We start from the raw sequence: 24,401 nt of genomic DNA, 5'->3' as shown, positions 1-24,401 counted from the left end.
TGATGATATATTTTTTTCTGGAAAATTAAAAAATTCACGAAATTGAAATTTTTGAAACAAATTTTTTTATTTTGAAACAAATAAAAAGTGAGAATTCTGCACAGCCTTAACTTCCAACTCGACATCTGCTGGAAGTAGAAGACACACCCAGGCTGGAGCGTCGCAAGAAGAGATGACTTCATGTTTTAGCGCAGGCCAAGAGAGTGGAGCCTCAGTCAGCAGGTTAACCGCCCCGGCTTTTCCATGAGATTACTCACCGAAACGCTCCTCGACTCAATCACAAGAAACACATCACTCTCCTTCCCTGCGGCTTATCCTGCAGATGGCTGTCATTAGCAATTTTCACTTTCAAAGTTGAGTAAATAGAAGTCTATTCAAAGACGGCCGCCATCACCCTTGAAACGGGCAATTAGAGTCACGAGGAACCAGAAAAAAAAAATGAATTCCAGATTTTTTTGAGGAACAGATTGGGTCCGGAGTTCTCTCAACAGCGTCTGGGATTTTTTTTTTGTATACTCTTTTTGATGGTTTGATAAAAGTTTATATAGGAGATGTATGTGCAGCCATATGTATACATGCGCTACGTCACTGCTAATTTGAAGCCGGCCAAAAATGAGAAGGACTGTCTCGTTGGAAGGACAATAATGTGAAGACCAAATAGATCTCCGTCTGAGATGATGTGGGAGCTGCCGCAGAAGTGCGGGGTCACTGGAGGTTAAGTGACCAGAGGATCTTGAAAGATTGAAGAGCTGCATGGATAATAATTCACAACGCGTTTCAAGACCACATTTTTATAAGTCCGGCTTATTTCAAGAGTCTGTGGTGACTTAATGTCACCAGTAACACTACCAGCAGCACCCATCACTAGTCACATCGAGATATTTTTATCTCCACGGTTAGAGCAGATCGGGAAAAAAAAAATCTCACATCCAGTAGACATTGAGGTCTTCTCCATTCTTTCACCTTGCCCTGATCACCGATGCAATGGCCAGTAGAGTCATAGTGCACCATGAAGACAGTAAGATGAAGGCAACCTAGTTGCACCAACAAAGTTTTTGAGTTCAAAAGCCCTAACCCATAAACAGCTACAGACGCTGTATATTTGTTGGCAAATCCGATGATAGTGTGATCTTCCAAAAAACTATAGTCCATGGCATACTAGACTGTCCGCAGACCCAATGAAATTTGGAGGATCTGCAAACATATCATGGCCACGTAAAAGCTGGAGAATTAGACAACTCATGGACCATAGGCCGTCTAGCCAACACCAAAAAGGACATATGAGTTTTAAGCTGGTCCTAGAGCACCCACAAGTTCACCCAACAAGCCAAGTCCCATCAAAAAGTGTTCATGACCATTCAACTTTCATTGTCCAAAACCCCATATCTATTCTCCTGGACAAATGGATGTCAAAATCCCACATGGCCAATCCATGTTTCTCTACATATGTTGGGTCTTGGTCTCAAATAATCGACCATCTGAATCACTTTGAACAAACTTTCAATTAGTGCAAACCCATTTTCATACACCCTATTAGGAATTTTCATAGAGGGGGGTCCTCTGTTCAGGGTCCTCATCTCTTGGTTACATAAAGTGGAGAGTGGTTACATAAAGCGTCCCTCTCTCTGGGGGACCTGTCCTGTATTAGGCCCCATGCACACAAACGTGTTTTTGCGGCCGCAATTCACCCGCAAATCTGAGGGTGAATTGCGGTCCCATTCATTTCTATGGGCCCATGCTCACGACCGTGGATTCCACGGTCCGTGCATTGCCCAGGAGCTTGGACCGCAAAAAGATAGCACATGTCTTATTACGGCCGTGCTTTGCGGTCCAGGCTCATATAAATTAATGCGCGCGGCCATGTTCACGGTCCACGATTTGCGGGCGGCTTGCGGGTTAAACTCTGCGGTCGTCCGAGCCGCAAATCACGGCCGTGCACACCACTACGGTCTGTGTAAGGCCCCATGCTTCATGACAAGATATTGATATGAATAGACATTGTGTAATGCCTCATTTCTCCTGTGGTGGTGCTGCAGGGAAACTGAATACTTAGTGTCAGGTTTTCCCTCAGATTACAGATGATCGATGGATATGCCAGCAGGGGGACACTTTGTGATCAACTTATTGACAAGGGACCCTTCTAACAAGTATAGATTGTCCAAAGCGGAGAACCCCTTTAAGGTCTATGGCCAGCTTAAGAGATGCTTCCCTACAAATGGTGAATTCAATGAATCTGCTACATCCCTGGCATTACCAAGGACTTTTACTCAAAATAATTTGTAGATAAGACCATATTGGCCACAGGTTATCACTTTCAAATAAATTAATGCTAAAGACGGTCCCTCTCGGTGGGGGATGGGTAACCTCCGTACAGATAATGCCCCCCTGAGATAAACACGTAATTACATGTTGTAGGGAGCTCAAGATTATAAACAAAGTCTCTAGAGAATTCTGGTCCAGCAAACGTTATCTTAGGCCCTCTTCACATTGCAGTGTATGATTATCGTATGCGCCGGGAAAGCTCCCAGAATATACATTAAACGTATCCATAGGCCCCCATATACGGAAGGAAAAAAAAGTGCCCATTTGATCTCCATTGGGCTGGTATACGTTGGTAAATATTTTATTCTACTGTATGGAATATTGCAGTTGACCGCGCTATTCCCGTACAGAGATATCCAGTAAAAAAATAATAATATACGGTGCGGTATGCATTTTTTTTTTGCAATGAAAGCCGATGAGCAACGTATGCCAGTACAGTGGCATACCTCAGGTGATACTCCGGCAGACACTGCGAACCTAGTGTGAAAAGGGCCTTATGGGAAATGCTTTACATGCCGACTACTGCCACCAACACCGCTACCCACCACCACCATTGCCGCAATCTACCACCACGGCTACCTACCGCCACCACTACTACCTACCTCCGCCGCCACCTATCACAATCGCTGCTACCTACCACCGCAACAATGACCACCACCGCCACCATTGAAACCAGTACTACCACCACCACTGCAACCGCTACTACCACCACTACTACACCACTGCAACCACTACTACCACTGCAAGCACTACTACCACTGCAAGCACCACTACTATACCACTGCAACCACTGCTACCACTGCAACCACTACTACCACTGCAACCACTACTACCACTGCAACCACTACTACCACTGCAACCACTACTACCACTGCAACCACTACTACCACTGCAAGCACCACTACCACTGCAAGCTCCACTACAAGCACTACTACCACTGCAAGCACTACTACCACTGCAACCACCACTACTACACCACTGCAACCACTACTACCACTGCAAGCACCACTACCACTACTACCACTGCAACCACCACTACTATACCACTGCAACCACCACTACTACACCACTGCAAGCACCACTACTACCACTGCAAGCACCACTACTACACCACTGCAAGCACTACTACCACTGCAACCACCACTACTACTGCAACCACTACTACCACTGCAACCACCACTACTATACCACTGCAACCACCACTACTACTGCAACCACTACCACTGCAAGCACTACTACCACCACTACTACTGCAACCACTACCACTGCAACCACTACCACCACTGCAAGCACTAGTACCACTGCAACCACCACTACTACACCACTGCAAGCACTACTACCACTGCAAGCACTACTACCACTGCAACCACCACTACTACACCACTGCAAGCACTACTACCACTGCAAGCACTACTACCACTGCAACCACCACTACTACACCACTGCAACCACTACTACCACTGCAAGCACCACTACCACTGCAAGCACTACTACCACCACTACTATACCACTGCAACCACCACTACTACACCACTGCAACCACTACTACCACTGCAAGCACCACTACTACCACTGCAAGCACCACTACTACACCACTGCAAGCACTACTACCACTGCAACCACCACTACTACTGCAACCACTACTACCACTGCAACCACCACTACTATACCACTGCAACCACCACCACTGCAAGCACTACTACCACCACTACTACTGCAACCACTACCACTGCAACCACTACCACCACTGCAAGCACTAGTACCACTGCAACCACCACTACTACACCACTGCAAGCACTACTACCACTGCAAGCACTACTACCACTGCAACCACCACTACTACACCACTGCAAGCACTACTACCACTGCAACCACTACTACCACTGCAACCACCACTGCAAGCACTACTACCACTGCAAGCACTACTACCATTGCAACCACCACTACTACACCACTGCAACCACTACTACCACCACCACTGCAAGCACTACTGCCAATGCAACCACCACTACTACACCACTGCAAGCACTACTACCACTGCAACCACTACTACCACTGCAACCACCACTGCAAGCACTACTACCACTGCAAGCACTACTACCATTGCAACCACCACTACTACACCACTGCAACCACTACTACCACCACCACTGCAAGCACTACTGCCAATGCAACCGTCACGCTTGATTTATCAGTTTAATGTGCAGAACACCGTATTATAAATAAAAATCACTCAGTGAGGTCTCCATTACCTGAATATACGATTCATCACCAGAACAGTGACATGAAGTAAGAGCGCAGTGTACCATCTCAAAACAAAGCACTTAGCCAGCGCTAAACAGTGTTATGGAGGAAATTGGGATATATTGATGGAAAGAAATTAAATCCATTGAAAGCTTTGGGGGGAAGGATTCATTAAAAGCACAAAGCCAACATTTTAATCATTGATTTTTATTGTGGAACCGGCAAAGTATTTTGTCATCTGTAGATACACGCTAAACATCAACTCACAAGAGAAAACAACTGGATTGTACATTCCCAAAATGTGTAGATGTGATCACCATACCGTAAATCTATAACAATGTAAGACTAATGGGGGCAACGGGACCTATCAAAATGCCAATTCCACCAAGAATAGCCAATGAAATGAGTTAAGTGGCATGGCCAGGTTGGCAACAAGCTCTCTTGGACTATAAAAAGCATCAAAAAAGTACAATTGACTCCCCCAGGCTCATTCAAAGGACTTTACCAAAAGGTTAAAGGGTTGGAGAAACATTCATGAGTCATGAGTCAGAAATAAGAGGTGCCAAAACATAGGCTTAAATTATAAAATTCTGTCTGCCTGCAGCCACCACTAGAGGGAGCTTAGTGCATAATTCAATGTATAACAGTATGCAGTAAGCCCCTGTGCTCCCCCTAGTGGTCGCTGCAAGGCGGCAAAATTTTATTATTTTATGTCCATGTAGGGGATTTGAAGCTCTGACCGCTGTTAAGGTTTATTAAGAAATCAATCAGCACAGAATTTTGGATCTATTTAGATTTTAAAAGTCAAAGTGTTGAAGACTGGGCATTCACTTTAAGCTGGCTATAGACATTACAGTTAAGTCTGAAGATTATACATTGTCAATTCACTAAAACCCATTAGACCCTTTTGAGCCTATGACTTGAAAGCTGGGTCCCTAATTAAGAATTTGCGTTCTTATTTTCCGTTTTGGGTCGAAAAAGTCCTCTGAAGAAAACGTGGCTGAACGGGTGTCTGGCCTTGAAAAGGATCAATTGATTGCTTCCACTTTCATGTCTGTGGACAGATTTACTCTTGGAATATTACTAAGCTGTCCATTTTAAGCTCTTAAAAAAAAAAAAAAAAAAAAATGTAAAAATAAAAATACACTCAATAAAAATGTGTATACTGCTAACACTGCATGAAAAGCACAAATTGTTTGATTAAAAAGGATTTAGCTGCTTGAACATAAAAAAAAAAAAAAAAATTTGGGCAAGAAAAAAACAAAAACAAATATGGAATCTTCCAGGGGGTGGAGAGTAATATTCTTCTTAGCGGTAGATTATAATAATAGAAAAATATAAAAAAGTTAAAATTGAGAAATTAAAGTCATTATTGTGATATAGCGGCTTTATGTCATGTTTACTACAGACGCCTCCAGAGTTAATGTCAGGATTTATTTTCTGTGGGGTTATAAAAGCAGATCGGTGGCAGGAGGATTTATGCTTTATACTAGCGGCAAAACGCATTTACCAAAAATAAGAATGAAAGGCACCAACCAAGAAGGTGATGGGTGGAAAGGGGAGGAAGGGGATGGGGAGCTTCAGAATTTTTATTATATATATATAATATACATTAAACGTATCCATAGGCCCCCCATATACGGACTCCCGGCGCCTGACCGAAGCGGCCCGACTCCCGGCGCCTGACCGAAGCGGCCCGACTCCCGGCGCCTGACCGAAGCGGCCCGACTCCCGGCGCCTGACCGAAGCGGCCCGACTCCCGGCGCCTGACCGAAGCGGCCCGACTCCCGGCGCCTGACCGAAGCGGCCCGACTCCCGGCGCCTGACCGAAGCGGCCCGACTCCCGGCGCCTGACCGAAGCGGCCCGACTCCCGGCGCCTGACCGAAGCGGCCCGACTCCCGGCGCCTGACCGAAGCGGCCCGACTCCCGGCGCCTGACCGAAGCGGCCCGACTCCCGGCGCCTGACCGAAGCGGCCCGACTCCCGGCGCCTGACCGAAGCGGCCCGACTCCCGGCGCCTGACCGAAGCGGCCCGACTCCCGGCGCCTGACCGAAGCGGCCCGACTCCCGGCGCCTGACCGAAGCGGCCCGACTCCCGGCGCCTGACCGAAGCGGCGCGACTCCCGGCGCCTGACCGAAGCGGCCCGACTCCCGGCACTGAACCAACGCACCAGAAGCAGACCAAACAGGCTCAGCTCACCAGCACCAGATCACACATTTGTTTCTTTGTCCTGTATCCCAGATAGCGTTCATGAGCTTTCCTAACGAAAAAAGCATAAAATCGCATTCTAATTTTTTTGTCTCGGTATAAATTAGGATGGATTGAAGATTGTTAGCGTTATTCCTATAATAATCAATGTAATTTATTACCAGGTATAAAGTGAATGCACCATCTCACCCAACCCCCGAACGACTGACTGCAGACACGGAACTTGTACATGCAGCTGTGTCCTATTTTTTTCTGCAGCTGATGACCTCAGCTTCTCGCAAGCTCAATGGGGCCGGCGGTAACGTACAGGGTGTCTCTGCGGAACCCGGCTGCAATTCATCATCATTTTATCTGCACAAATTTAATTGGATCCTATCAAATTCTCCGGATTCTCCCTCCTCACTTTAAAATACGGCTGCGAGCAAGATAAATGTGACGGCCGCATAGAGAGGAAGAAAAAGAGAAGGGGGAGCGAGGGGGGAATAACAAGGTCTTCACTAGAATTTTGTGGGTTTTTGTATCAGGAAAGCTCAATACAGAATAGGGAAAAAATAAAAAGAAACATTATTGCAAAATCAGCGTCTGAAGAATAAAGCCGACTCCATGGACATAGAAAATGCAAATATCTATTGGTCTTAAATCTCTCGAGTGCAAAGCAAATAAATACACACATATACATACTTCACTCACCTCAATATTATAGCAGTTATATTCTTGTATATAGGAGCAGTATTATAGTAGTTATATTCTTGTATATAGGGGGCAGTATTATAGTAGTTATATTCTTGTATATAGGAGCAGTATTATAGTAGTTATATTCTTGTATACAGGAGCAGTATTATAGTAGTTATATTCGTGTATATAGGGAGCAGTATTATAGTAGTTATATTCTTGTATATAGGGGACAGTATTATAGTAGTTATATTCTTGTATATAGGGGCAGTATTTTAGTAGTTATATTCTTGTATATAGGGGCAGTATTATATTAGTTATATTCTTGTATACAGGAGCAGTATTATAGTAGTTATATTCTTGTATTTAGGGGGCAGTATTATAGTAGTTATATTCTTGTATATAGGGGGCAGTATTATAGTAGTTATATTCTTGTATATAAGGGGCAGTATTATAGTAGTTATATTCTTGAATATAGGGGGCAGTATTATAGTAGTTATATTCTTGTATATAGGGGCAGTATTATAGTATTTATATTCTTGTACATAGGAGGCAGTATTATAATAGTTATATTCTTGTATATAGGGGGCATTATTATAGTAGTTATATACTTGTATATAGGAGCAGTATTATAGTAGTTATATTCTTGTATATAGGGGGCAGTATTATAGTAGTTATATTCCTGTATATAGGGGGCAGTATTATAGTAGTTATATTCTTGTATATAGGGGCAGTATTATAGTAGTTATATTCTTGTATATAGGGGCAGTGTTATATTAGTTATATTCTTGTATACAGGAGCAGTGTTATAGTAGATATATTCTTGTATATAGGGGGCAGTATTATAGTAGTTATATTCTTGTATATAGTGGCAGTATTATAGTAGTTATATTCTTGTATATAGGAGCAGTATTATAGTAGTTATATTCTTGTATATAGGGGGCAGTATTATAGTAGTTATATTCTTGTATATAGGAGCAGTATTATAGTAGTTATATTCTTGTATATAGGGGGCAGTATTATAGTAGTTATATTCTTGTATATAGGGGGCAGTATTATAGTAGTTATATTCTTGTATATAGGGGGCAGTATTATAGTAGTTATATTCTTGTATATAGGGGCAGTATTATAGTAGTTATATTCTTGTATATAGGGGCAGTGTTATATTAGTTATATTCTTGTATACAGGAGCTGTATTATAGTAGATATATTCTTGTATATAGGGGGCAGTATTATAATAGTTATATTCTTGTATATAGGGGCAGTATTATAGTAGTTATATTCTTGTATATAGGAGCAGTATTATAGTAGTTATATTCTTGTATATAGGGGGCAGTATTATAGTAGTTATATTCTTGTATATAGGAGCAGTATTATAGTAGTTATATTCTTGTATATAGGGGGCAGTATTATAGTAGTTATATTCTTGTATATAGGGGGAAGTATTATAGTAGTTATATTCTTGTATATAGGGGGCAGAATTATAGTAGTTATATTCTTGTATATAGGGGCAGTATTATAGTAGTTATATTCTTGTATATAGGGGCAGTATTATAGTAGTTATATTCTTGTATATAGGGGCAGTATTATAGTAGTTATATTCTTGTACATAGGGGGCAGTATTATAGTAGTTATATTCTTGTACATAGGAGGCAGTATTATAGTAGTTATATTATTGTTTACAGGAGCAGTATTATAGTAGTTATATTCTTGTATATAGGGGGCAGTATTATAGTAGTTATATTCTTGTATATAGGGGGCAGTATTATAGTAGTTATATTCTTGTATATAGGGGCAGTATTATAGTAGTTATATTCTTGTATATAGGGGCAGTATTTTAGTAGTTATATTCTTGTAAATAGGGGCAGTGTTATAGTAGTTATATTCTTGTATACAGAAGCAGTATTATAGTAGTTATATTCTTGTATATAGGGGGCAGTATTATAGTAGTTATATTCTTGTATATAGGGGCAGTATTATAGTAGTTATATTCTTGTACATAGGGGGCAGTATTATAGTAGTTATATTCTTGTACATAGGAGGCAGTATTATAGTAGTTATATTCTTGTATATAGGGGGAAGAATTATAGTAGTTATATTCTTGTATATAGTAGCAGTATTATAGTAGTCATATTTTTGTATATAGGGGGCAGTATTATAGTAGTTATATTCTTGTATATAGGGGCAGTATTATAGTAGTTATATTCTTGTATATAGGAGCAGTATTATAGTAGTTATATTCTTGTATATAGGGGGCAGTATTATAGTAGTTATATTCTTGTATATAGGGGCAGTATTATAGTAGTTATATTCTTGTTTACAGGAGCAGTATTATAGTAGTTATATTCTTGTATATAGGGGGCAGTATTATAGTAGTTATATTCTTGTATATAGGGGGCAGTATTATAGTAGTTATATTCTTGTATATAGGGGGCAGTATTATAGTAGTTATATTCTTGTATATGGGGCAGTATTATAGTAGTTATATTCCTGTATATAGGGGGCAGTATTATAGTAGTTATATTCTTGTATATAGGGGGCAGTATTATAGTAGTTATATTCTTGTATATAGGGAGCAGTATTATAGTAGTTATATTCTTGTATATAGGGAGCAGTATTATAGTAGTTATATTCTTGTATATAGGAGCAGTATTATAGTAGTTATATTCTTGTATATAAGGGCAGTATTATAGTAGTTATAGTCTTGTATATAGGGGGCAGTAATATAGTAATTATATTCTTGTAAATAGGGGGCAGTATTATAGTAGTTATATTCTTGTATATAGGTGGCAGTATTATAGTAGTTATATTCTTGTATATAGGGGGCAGTATTATAGTAGTTATATTCTTGTATATAGGGGGCAGTATTATAGTAGATATATTCTTGTATATAGGAGCAGTATTATAGTAGTTATATTCTTGTATATCTGGGGCAGTATTATAGTAGTTATATTCTTGTACATAGGGGGCAGTATTATAGTAGCTATATTCTTGTATATAGGGGGCAGTATTATAGTAGCTATATTCTTGTATATAGGGTGCAGTATTATAGTAGTTATATTCTTGTATATAGGGGCAGTATTATATTAGTTATGTTCTTGTATATAGGGGGCAGCATTATAGTAGTTATATTCTTGTATATAGGGGCAGTATTATAGTAGTTATATTCCTGTATATAGGGGGCAGTATTATAGTAGTTATATTCTTGTATATAGGGGGCAGTATTATAGTAGTTATATTCTTGTATATAGGGGGCAGTATTATAGTAGTTATATTCTTGTATATAGGGAGCAGTATTATAGTAGTTATATTCTTGTATATAGGAGCAGTATTATATTAGTTATATTCTTGTATATAGGAGCAGTATTATAGTAGTTATATTCTTGTATATCTGGGGCAGTATTATAGTAGTTATATTCTTGTAAATAGGGGGCAGTATTATAGTAGATATATGCTTGGATATAGGGGGCAGTATTATAGTAGTTATATTCTTGTATATAGGGGCAGTATTATATTAGTTATATTCTTGTATATAGGGGCAGTATTATATTAGTTATGTTCTTGTATATAGGGGGCAGTATTATAGTAGTTATATTCTTGTATATAGGGGCAGTATTATAGTAGTTATATTCTTGTATATAGGGGCAGTATTATAGTAGTTATATTCCTGTATATAGGGGGCAGTATTATAGTAGTTATATTCTTGTATATAGGGGGCAGTATTATAGTAGTTATATTCTTGTATATAGGGAGCAGTATTATAGTAGTTATATTCTTGTATATAGGGAGCAGTATTATAGTAGTTATATTCTTGTATATAGGGGCAGTATTATAGTAGTTCTATTCTTGTATATAAGGGCAGTATTATAGTAGTTATAGTCTTGTATATAGGAGGCAGTAATATAGTAATTCTATTCTTGTATATAGGGGGCAGTATTATAGTAGTTATATTCTTGTATATAGGGGGCAGTATTATAGTAGTTATATTCTTTTATACAGGAGCAGTATTATAGTAGTTATATTCTTGTATATAGGGGGCAGTATTATAGTAGTTATACTCTTGTATATAGGGGGCAGTATTATAGTAGATATATTCTTGTATATAGGAACAGTATTATAGTAGTTCTATTCTTGTACATAGGGGGCAGTATTATAGTAGTTATATTCTTGTATATAGGTGCAGTATTATATTAGTTATATTCTTGTATATAGGAGCAGTATTATAGTAGTTATATTCTTGTATATCTGGGGCAGTATTATAGTAGTTATATTCTTGTAAATAGGGGGCAGTATTATAGTAGATATATGCTTGGATATAGGGGGCAGTATTATAGTAGTTATATTCTTGTATATAGGGGCAGTATTATATTAGTTATATTCTTGTATATAGGGGCAGTATTATATTAGTTATGTTCTTGTATATAGGGGGCAGTATTATAGTAGTTATATTCTTGTATATAGGGGGCAGTATTATAGTAGTTATATTCTTGTATATAGGGGCAGTATTATAGTAGTTATATTCCTGTATATAGGGGGCAGTATTATAGTAGTTATATTCTTGTATATAGGGGGCAGTATTATAGTAGTTATATTCTTTTATATAGGGAGCAGTAGTATAGTAGTTATATTCTTGTATATAGGGAGCAGTATTATAGTAGTTATATTCTTGTATATAGGAGCAGTATTATAGTAGTTCTATTCTTGTATATAAGGGCAGTATTATAGTAGTTATAGTCTTGTATATAGGGGGCAGTAATATAGTAATTATATTCTTGTATATAGGGGGCAGTATTATAGTAGTTATATTCTTGTATATAGGGGGCAGTATTATAGTAGTTATATTCTTGTATATAGGGGGCAGTATTATAGTAGTTATATTCTTTTATACAGGAGCAGTATTATAGTAGTTATATTCTTGTATATAGGGGGCAGTATTATAGTAGTTATACTCTTGTATATAGGGGGCAGTATTATAGTAGATATATTCTTGTATATAGGAACAGTATTATAGTAGTTCTATTCTTGTACATAGGGGGCAGTATTATAGTAGTTATAGTCTTGTATATAGGGGGCAGTATTATAGTAGATATATTCTGTATATAGGAGCAGTATTATAGTAGTTATATTCTTGTATATAGGGGGCAGTATTACAGTAGTTATATTCTTGTATATAGGGGGCAGTATTATAGTAGTTATATTCTGGTATATAGGAGCAGTATTATAGTAGTTCTATTCTTGTACATCGGGGGCAATATTATAGTAGTTATATTCTTGCATATAGGGGGCAGTATAAAAGTAGTCAGTGCTGGTCAAGTGAACATATTCAGTTTGTACAGTAACAACATTTTTTAGGCAAATTGGATTTTTCCCATTTATTATGTTACTTACCTCACCAGTGATATTACGTTGATGGCGTGGACAGTTTTAGTGGAAATGGAACTATTGCATGACATTAGTGTGGACATTACCATGGAAACTTGGGGAAAAAGACAAAGCCTTCAGGTTAAGGTGTAAGGGTTAAGTACAGATTCAGAGCATTACTCATTGTCCATCAATAAAAGGAGCCGGGAAGGATCAGGTGGTTGGATACACAAAGCCAAGGGCCACCATAGAGAAAAAAACACAACACAATGCACATGCTGGGAGGTAAGAGCTGCAGAGCAGCCGGAGCGTGCGCTCAGAGAAGAGAAGGCGGCTGGCGGGCAGCTCGGAACAGCATCCGTCCCCAGAGACACCTTGTCCATCAATACATTAGATCTGTATTTTCTTGGCTGGAGAGCTTTGCAAACACAATTAATCTACTGAGGTTTGGCGAAGTGAACTTCTTTCATGGATTTCACGCTCTCATTGACCCGGCTTCTGCGCTCTCCAAGGCTCTGCTTGGAATCTCCCTGGGACATCACCAGACCTTCTACCCCCGAATACAAACTCCTCTAAGAAACAATTGACAACCTTCCATCAGTTGTTCTCCCCTCAATACACACAATCTCAGCAAACACTGGAGAGAAGTGTGGATATAAAGGAGAATCCAGGCTCCGGAGTCTCTGGGAACCCACTAAGTAGATGAAGAGCAAGAAAATCTCCAGCCCGACCATTCATGTGACCAGGTCTCCAACAACCAAGATGTAACCAAGTGTCCATAATCTACAATAGGTTAATAAACGAACGTAATACATCTCAATGCCCACAACACGAGGTATTCAGGGTAATTATAGGAAATGCTCCTAAGAACAACTAATAAAGATTTATGTTGGAATTCGGAGGAAAGAATCAATACTTGATTATCCAAATCTTACTCATCATATTTTATCTTATGCCAAATAAAGAGTGAAGCATTTCTGTTGTCATTAGCTCCCAGTCTGTCATTCAATAACAAAGAACAGCAGAATTGGAAGAGCAAGTGGCACTTAGACATATTATGACACGGAGTAAGAGGCTGTATTATACTCCAGAGCTGCACTCACTATTCTGCTGGTGGAGTCACTATGTACATACATTACATTACTTATCCTGTACTGATCCTGAGTTATATCCTGTATTATACTCCAGAGCTGTACTCACTATTCTGCTGGTGGAGTCACTGTGTATATACATTACATTACTTATCCTGAGTAAGATCCTGTATTATACTCCAGAGCTGCACTCACTATTCTGCTGGTGGAGTCACTGTGTACATACATTACATTACTTATCCTGTACTTATCCTGAGTTACATCCACTTATTATACTCCAGAGCTGAACTCTCTATTCTGCTGGTGGAGTCACTGTGTACATACATTACATTACTTATCCTGTACTGATCCTGAGTTATATCCTGTATTATACTCCAGAGCTGCACTCACTATTCTGCTGGTGGAGTCACTGTGTACATACATTACTTATCCTGTACTGATCCTGAGTTACATCCTTTATTATACTCCAGAGCTGCACTCACTATTCTGCTGGTAGTGTCACTGTGTACATACATTACATTACTTATCCTGTACTGATCCTGAGTTACATCCTGTATTATACTCCAGAGCTGCACTCACTATTCTACTGGTGGAGTCACTGTGTACATACATTACATTACTTATCCTATACTGATCCTGAGTTACATCCTGTATTATACTCCAGAGCTGCACTCACTATTCTACTGGTGGAGTCACTGTGTATATACATTACATTACTTATCCTGAGTAAGATCCTGTATTATACTCCAGAGCTGCACTCACTATTCTGCTGGTGGAGTCACTGTGTACATACATTACATTACTTATCCTGTACTGATCCTGAGTTACATCCTGTATTATACTCCAGAGCTGCACTCACTATTCTGCTGGTGGAGTCACTGTGTATATACATTACATTACTTATCCTGTACTGATCCTGAGTTACATCCTGTATTATACTCCAGAGCTATAAACGCCTTAGATGTGTATAGACCACTAGAACCAGTCGCCCTATAAAATATCGCACTGAGCAGCGTTTAACGTGCCCCTTGACAAACACACTTATTGACCTTAAAGTAGAACATAGAAATCCAGCAATTCCCCTACGGCTCGCTGCTGCACACAACCAATATACAAAGAACCTGTGCAAATACAGCGTTCAGACCCATCGACAGCTCACACAGGACTCCACGAACCGCCGCCGCCACATTCCCTCCCGCCGCACAACCCTAACCGGACCATACTGGACCGCAGCTCCCACGGTGCCGGCTTTACGCGACTATTTTATATGGTGTTCTTTCTTGTTGAGCTTTCATTTGCTGCAGTTTTGTAATCATAAAATCCTGCACGCGCCTTTGGGAGATGAACACGATGTAAATAGGTTTATTAGGAGGAAAACAAAGCTGAAACAGACCCGACATCTGCAAAAAGACTGGAAACCACTCACACAGATGACAACACATTCACATTAGGCCCTGTTCACATCATGTTTGTCATGTCCACCAGTTACATTAGCCCGACGAGGGCCAAAATCGTAATTATGGCCTCTCTCGGGCCAGTATATGTCAATATAGCGCAAAAAAGCATGGAATAGTGCAGTAGACGCTGAAACAATTTATACCGTGCAGTATTTATTTTTAACACAGGCGCCTATGGGTGAAGTACGGCACCTGTTTAACGTATAGGCCATGAGCCTTTCATGACGTGTACGTTAAACGAATGCCATAATAGCCTATGGTTAATGGATGCCGTTTGTGGCATGTCACAGGCGTCCGTTTAATGTATACGTTGGGAGCGGTTCCCGACATATACGGGAAACGGTAACAAAAAACATGATGTGAATAGCAGGGCCTAAGGGCCTGTTCACATCAGGAATTTGGGTTCTGTTCATCTGTCCCGTTCAATCTGTCAGAGGAACGGGAAGCCGAACGGAAATCATCGCTTGATTGCAACGGTAATGCTTCCGTTTCAGTTTGTTTCCATTCAGTAAAGTTTCCGTTTTTTTCACGGAATCAATTGCGCAGTTGACAGCACTATGGTTTCCGTGAAAAAACCCAAAAACGGAGACTTCACGGAACGGAAATAAACTGAAATGGAAGCAATAGCATCCAAATCAATGGTAATGCAAACGGAAGCGATCGTTTCCGTTCATTGGTTCCTCTGACGGAAAAGCTGAAGGGAACCCGAACACTGATGTGAACAGGCCCTTATTCAGATCATTTTATGACTTGACACGTTGACGTCACCTCGGGATCACGCTCTATATCTAATTTTAGTGGCTGAGCCAATATTAGAAGAATTACCTGCCATCATAGATTTTAGGGATACGGCCACGGTCATCTTATAATGAATTGTATGGCCCCTCGTTACACGTGAGCCCAACGATCATAATACGCGATAATAATAACTGGTCATTTTATTTAAAGTGATCTTCCCATTCTTCTAAACACCCACATACACAGAGGGGCAACGGCAGGCTTCGAAGCCCCAAAGCAAAATCTGTAATATGGCCTTTATGTGGCAAAGAGACCTTTGGGCCGTTTAGGAACCAGGGCCGGGCGGAACCGGTACCGCTGACCCCCTATAGCTCCTCCGCTGTAAAACATACACACAATCAGCACAGCTACTTGCTGTGAATCATTCGCTTTGCACAGCGGCCACTTACCGAGGTGTTCTGACACTGAATGCTGGTGCTGTTGAAGCGCAGGGCAGTGACTCGCGTCACGCTACCCGGGATGTGGAAGATGCACTCATAATTGCGCTGTCCGGACTGCGGCTGGGGGAGGTTTTTGGCGGTCAATGTGATCGGCTTCACGACTCCGACTGGAATGTAGATCTTAGTTGAAGGCAGAATCTGAGGGCAGTCCTGTAATAAAGAGAAGAGAATGTATCATCACCTATAGCAGTCCATATCACCCACCCCAAAACCTAAGGGTTGGTACATCGGCTGTTACGGAGCTCTACCCTCCCAGAGGCGATTATAACGACAGCAGGACACAACATGGACGCTGGATGTTTAGTAGGTCAGGTCCCTTTAAATTAGTCCAGTGAACGCAATGGAGGCGGGGCTGGCACTATGGGTGATACCATAAAATGCCAAAAGGGTATATAACAGACGTGGGAAATAGGCGCAAATGACTGGTTGGTTTTTGCTGCAGAGGGAAAACATACAATGATTATCTTGTGTCTATCACACAGAAAATGCCCAATTCATCATTATTGAAAGAGCAATCTATCGATTTACTAGGAAGGGCAATCAAGATCGAGGCGTTAAGGTCATTGACCTTAAAGGAGCAGTGCACCTAAATTCTGCAGCTTATAATAGTGTAGCGCCGTCATAAGAGGAACGGCTGATAACAGTCACACATATGGATGTTTATGTATCTGGAGGTGAACATGGAGGGGCAAGGAGTTTTGAAGAAAAGTATAGGAAGCCTAGAATGGCTAATAATATGGAACAATAGCGTACATTTAACTGTAAAAGAAATGGAGTTTAAAGCCCATTTAATGACACTCATCAAAACCGATTGAACAATGTACATTTCTACAGTCAGATTAAATTGTGTCTTAAGGTACAAAATGGCGGCCGAAATATTTAGGTGCTGAACAATAATATTGGGGTTCATCTATCAAAAAGCAGAGTTTGCATTTCACTTTAGATTCTGATTCTACTAAAAATTGCTTGACCTGCAACTCTTCATAGATGGCGGGGGGAAGCTCCAGTGAACATAGATAGCGGCTCTATGCTCTGGTTCATAAAATTGGGTCCAGATCAAGGTTCCCCACTCCATAACATCCATGTTGCCCAATGAAGCATAAGAAAAGGCACTGCCTTGAGGAGAAGACTCCTTTAACCCCATTAACTATGAGGTGCGCTTCATAGATGACGTTTTTTTAATTGCAAAGTTTTGTGGTGTACGATACTTCCTACGAGATCCCTATTATTTTGTGCTGTATACAAAGTCATATAGTCAACGGGATACATATACACTGCAGGATCATCCTTCGAATGTTATTGAGAACATCTTATCCCCAATCATACAGGTAACTATCAGGCTAGAACACATTATCTTAAGGGGGTTTTGCACTGGACGATTATCGGGCAGATGAGCCTTCATATAACGCTCGTTGCTGGTAATTGCCCAGTGTAAATAGAGAAACGATCAGCTAATGAACGAGAAAACGCTCGATCGTCTGTGGTCGTATCATTTTAATATAGTGAAATATCGTTTTCGGCAGCACGTCTTGGTGTGTAAACTGGGAATCGTGCGGTCAACATGATAATAATGTATGGGGACGAGCGATCGGAGTAACGACTGCTCGTCCTCATCCATAGCTCCGTGTGACTGGAGCAAACGAACGCCGATCAACGGTGTCTTGTTGATCGGCGCTCACTGCACCGGACACTTATCGGCCGGTGTAAAAGGTTCTTACAGGTTCAAGGTGGTTAGGCCAAACGTTGACTTAGTCCCAGCTGAACTTCTAGCGACACATAAGACAGACGTTCCTGAGTGGTAGTAGTTCCTACTAACAGCTGGGTTTCCGAGTGACACAATTATGAACTAAAGTCAATGAGTCAGTGAAGAGTCGCACTTCACATGCCAAAATAAACTAGAAGACTGGCTTACGGAGTTAATTCAGCGGCCTCCGAAAGACATGCAACGTGTGGCTCATGTTCCATCCAACATCTAACGAAGAGATGAGAAGTGCTAACCACCGCATACTTAATGTGCCAGGACACCCTTATGGTTCATCCCAGACTCATTTGTACCACATCCGGCAGATGCCAGCTGTTGGGAGTCTGTAGAGCAGGTTGGCACGAGAGGGGTTATCATTTACACTTCCTAGGATTCATCTTCAGCCCTCTCCTGATCATCAACGCTCTTGAGATCCTCCAATGTTTTGGCATCTCTCCATCAATACTCATCAGTGAGAGGTCATAGGTATTAATGATCATCTCGGATAAGAAGACAACACTACAAATCTGAACTGTGAGGCCACCATTTAACCCTCGACGTCTGGTGATAAGCTCTGGGTATTTTCTTATGTTCATCCTTCCCTTGGAGGCAGCAATCCACAACGTGTCTGATGCATTAATGATAGTAGCGCAGGTGAGATGGATGACCTGCGTTCTTCATAATATTGATTCAGCAAACAAGAAGGATATTTTCTGTTCTACCGGAAATCCCAGTAATATAGAAATGATCTGCAATATATATGGCCTAAGAGCCAGCCCTTGTGTCGCTCACTCCACATTACACAAAATAGCCCGTACTTACATCACAGCAGTCATGGATGGTTACATCAAGGTCCAATTTTGGTTTTTGACTTGGCCACAACACTCAGCACCCATTCAATAATTCTTATGTGAATGAAGCCTAAAGTTTAAAGTTACCCTCCAGAGCCCCCCTAAGGCTCAGGTGCCTCATTATAAATGTGCGGCAATCATCTTTCTCCATCACTAATGGATAAGTAATCTGTACTTTATAATAATTTGCCTTTGCAAAAATGGAAATCACCTTTTCATAAATGGATTACCTGGTGAGATTGTGATAGTCTTGTATTTATACAAAGCAACCAATCTGAAGAGGCAGAGCTGCAATAGGGAGGGAGAGAGCGGCCACCTAAACCAATGAAGAGACAGGAGGTGTGTCTTAGACTGCGTGTCAGAACTGTAGTCACAGATCACAGCTCTGCCCTAATGAAACTAAACAAAAAAGCAGCCAAGCATAAAGATCTGAGGAAAATAAGTAGCAGATAATCATCCCCTATAAGTACTGATTTACTGCCGCTATATACAAGAATATAACTACTATAATACTGCCCCTATATACAAGAATATAACTACTATAATACTGCTCCTATATACAAGAATATAACTACTATAATACTGCTCCCTATATACAAGAATATAACTACTATAATACTGCCCCTATATACAAGAATATAACTACTATAATACTGCTCCTATATACAAGAATATAACTACTATAATACTGCTCCCAATATACAAGAATATAATTACTATAATACTGCCCCCTATATACAAGAATATAACTACTATAATACTGCTCGTATATACAAGAATATAACTACTATAATACTGCTCGTATATACAAGAATATAACTACTATAATACTGCCCCTATATACAAGATTATAACTACTATAATACTGCCCCTATATACAAGAATATAACTACTATAATACTGCTCCTATATACAAGAATATAACTACTATAATACTGCTCCTATATACAAGAATATAACTACTATAATACTGCCCCTATATACAAGGATATAACTACTATTATACTGCCCCCTATATACAAGAATATAACTACTATAATACTGCCCCCTATATACAAGAATATAACTACTATAATACTGCCCCCTATATACAAGAATATAACTACTATAATACTGCTCCTATATACAAGAATATAACTACTATAATACTGCTCCTATGTATAAGAATATAACTACTATAATACTGCCCCTATATACAAGAATATAACTACTATACTACTGCCCCCTATATACAAGAATATAACTACTATAATACTGCCCCTATATACAAGAATATAACTACTATAATACTGCTCCTATATACAAGTATATAACTACTATAATACTGCCCCTATATACAAGAATATAACTACTATAATACTGCCTCTATATACAAGAATATAACTACTATACTACTGCCCCTATATACAAGAATATAACTACTATAATACTGCTCCTATATACAAGAATATAACTACTATAATACTGCCCCTATATACAAGAATATAACTACTATAATACTGTCCCTATATACAAGAATATAACTACTATAATACTGCTCCTATATACAAGTATATAACTACTATAATACCGCCCCTATATACAAGAATATAACTACTATAATACTGTCCCCTACATACAAGAATATAACCACTATAATACTGCCCCTATATATAAGAATATAACTACTATAATACTGCCCCTATATACAAGAATATAACCACAATAATACTGCCCCTATATACAAGAATATAACCACAATAATACTGCCCCTATATATAAGAATATAACTACTATAATACTGCCCCTATATACAGGAATATAACTACTATAATACTGCTCCCTATATACAAGAATATAACTACTATAATACTGCTCCCTATATACAAGAATATAACTACTATAATACTGCCCCTATATACAAGAAAATAACTGCTATAATACTGCTCCTATATACAAGAATATAACTACTATAATACTGACCCTATATACAAAAATATAACTACTATAATACTGCCCCCTATATACAAGAATAGAACTACTATAATACTGCCCCCTATATACAAGAATATAACTACTATAATACTGCCCCTATATACAAGATTATAACTACTATAATACTGCCCCTATATACAAGAATATAACTACTATAATACTGCTCCTATATACAAGAATATAACTACTATAATACTGCTCCTATATACAAGAATATAACTACTATAATACTGCCCCTATAAACAAGGATATAACTACTATTATACTGCCCCCTATATACAAGAATATAACTACTATAATACTGCCCCCTATATACAAGAATATAACTACTATAATACTGCTCCTATATACAAGAATATAACTACTATAATACTGCTCCTATGTATAAGAATATAACTACTATAATACTGCCCCTATATACAAGAATTTAACTACTATACTACTGCCCCCTATATACAAGAATATAACTACTATAATACTGCCCCTATATACAAGAATATAACTACTATAATACTGCTCCTATATACAAGTATATAACTACTATAATACTGCCCCTATATACAAGAATATAACTACTATAATACTGCCTCTATATACAAGAATATAACTACTATATTACTGCCCCTATATACAAGAATATAACTACTATAATACTGCTCCTATATACAAGAATATAACTACTATAATACTGCCCCTATATACAAGAATATAACTACTATAATACTGCCCCTATATACAAGAATATAACCACAATAATACTGCCCTTATATACAAGAATATAACCACAATAATATGGCCCCTATATATAAGAATATAACTACTATAATACTGCCCCTATATACAGGAATATAACTACTATAATACTGCTCCCTATATACAAGAATATAACTACTATAATACTGCCCCCTATATACAAGAATATAACTACTATAATACTGCCCCTATATACAAGAAAATAACTGCTATAATACTGCTCCTATATACAAGAATATAACTACTATAAGGGCTTATTCAGATGAACGGGATATACGTCTGTCCAACGCGCGTGATTTTCACGCGCGTCGCACGGACCTATATTAGTCTATGGGGCCGTGCAGACAGTTGCGTGATTTTTCCGCAGCGTGAGTCCGCTGCGAAAAAGTCACGACATATCCGTTCTTTGGGCGTTTTTCGCGCATCACGCACCCATTGAAGTCAATGGGTGCGTGAAAACCACGCATGCCGCACGGAAGCACTTCCGTGCGAACTGCGTGATTCGCGCAACAGCTGTCAAAAGGATGAATGAAAACAGAAAAGCACCACGTGCTTTTCTGTTTACAAACATCCAAACGGAGTGTCATAATGATGGCGGCTGCGCGAAAAGCACGCAGCCGCGCATCATACAGGGCTGACACACGGAGCTGTTAAGTGCCTTTTGCGCACATGCTCGTGTGAATCCGGCCTAATACTGCCCCCTATGTTGAAATATCTGTTATTACATGTATAAGAATTTACTACGCAACTGCTGCTGCTCTTTAATTTTATACTCGGCGGACATTGAATATTTTGGACTTTACCTTCAAAGCTGCAAATTATTATAGATTTCCCCAACTTTTAGACTAAAGGGCTTAGTATAAAAATAAATTGTCTTTTGTTGCACTTGCTGCATTGTCTTGAAATTCGGGGGAAAAAATGAATTCAACATGTTTTCTTACTCATGAGTCTGGAAACCGCGTTAGTAAAGCGGCGATCAGGGGAGCAGATGGCCGCAGATGATCATGAATGGGATCAGCACATTTCTGCGAGTTTCACACTCATCGCGCCTGGCACGAGTCTAAAGCAACGAGGTTCCTAAAGCAGCAGAATAGACAGAGATCACCCTGGATCATCTGGAACCATCTGGTCACTGGTGCGATGATGCAGCTGCACTATTAGATGGGGGTTCATCAGGAGACTCTGCCTGTACCCACATATAGCACATGTATATACTCCTGTATGAAATACGACCCATTTATGGGATATAGCACTGTTCTCCAACCTGTGGTGCTACAGCTGTTGCAAAACTACAACTACCAGCATGCCCTGACAGCTGCAGACAAAACATGGCATGATGGGAATTGTAGTTTCACAAAAGCTAAAGGGCCACAGGATGCACAGCGTCGAGAGAAGAGAAGAAATAAGGTTTCCCTTTAAAATCTTAAACAATAAGAGGCAGAACATGATGGCTGCTCCATTACCACAGGATTGATCTCTCGTCATGTCGTCTGTGTTCAGGGAGCTGACAAGGAAAAACAGAATTCTTCCCTCCGGGCTTTAGACTCAGCACAAAAATCCTGATGCAATTCATAGAGCCTTATTGCATGGTCAACCCATCCGGGACGAGGTCAACAGAGAGACGGGAGCCCCGGAGACAGGAGCGTTGTAGGTCTAAGTGCAGGGGCAGACTCCTCCGCAGGAGCAACTAATAACATGTTTTGATGCAGAGAGGCCTAGAGGTAAAGTAAGTACAAGATCTGCTGCAGGGGGGGGGGGTCCCAAGAGCCGGTTATTCTAGGAAGGGGCGAGGGAGATCAAAGCTTCATGCGCCAGCTGATGGTGGAGATTCACGGAACGCAAATGTATTTGTTAGATTAAAAAAATGTAAGGAAGAAAAAAATAAAAAATAAAAAAAATGAATTATTTTTTTTTAAAGAAAATGGCTATAGTTTTAGACAGAATTTAGAATTCCTGCCCCTATAGAGTCCTTAGTACAGTGATGTGTTAGACTATGCTCATATCTTGATTTTCAGGGTATACGTAGAGAAATGTTCGCAATGTAAATCCCAAACACGTCGATAGGGTATAAAAAGCTTTACATCTGACCCCCAAAAATTGTCATGAACATTTCTACATTCACAATAAAAACTTTGCCGTTGAGATGCCTCACTGTTCCGCCTACTGTGAGTTTCTGGTACTGCACCTACGTTTTTTAATCATTTCTGTTCATTGAACGTGCGCCTACACGAATGACTGTTAGCTGGCAGACAGTCATATCTTTTAATGGCCAACCATGGGATATCCAACAAGCTCATATAGGTGTGATGGTCAGGTGCGCATACACTTATAAGCCATATGTACCATTTAATGGCCAACCATAGGATGACTTTTTGCCCCTGGTGGATGAAAGCTATGCTGTATGGAGGTGGGGGCAGCAAATGAATGCCTTATAGACAAAGTAAGGGTCAGACCGATATACACCACAAAAGAGGAGTTGGATGATGGA

General features: G+C 39.8%; 1 protein-coding gene across 3 annotated transcripts in view; it reads right to left on the bottom strand.

The window, feature by feature from the left end:
• The window catches only part of PLXNA1 (plexin A1), a 288,333-nt gene that overhangs the window by 67,651 nt on the left and 196,281 nt on the right, over window positions 1–24,401 (bottom strand). For all 3 annotated transcript variants that reach the window (XM_075831799.1, XM_075831801.1, XM_075831800.1), the window contains exon 10: window positions 16,544–16,744. In XM_075831799.1, coding sequence (XP_075687914.1) covers window positions 16,544–16,744 — 201 coding nt within the window. The remainder of the gene's footprint in view (window positions 1–16,543; window positions 16,745–24,401) is intronic.

This window comes from Rhinoderma darwinii, chromosome 7 (assembly GCF_050947455.1).
Source record: "Rhinoderma darwinii isolate aRhiDar2 chromosome 7, aRhiDar2.hap1, whole genome shotgun sequence".
NCBI lineage: Eukaryota > Metazoa > Chordata > Amphibia > Anura > Rhinodermatidae > Rhinoderma > Rhinoderma darwinii.
Note: the sequence above shows the minus strand (reverse complement) of the source record. Positions and strands in the feature narration are given on the sequence as shown.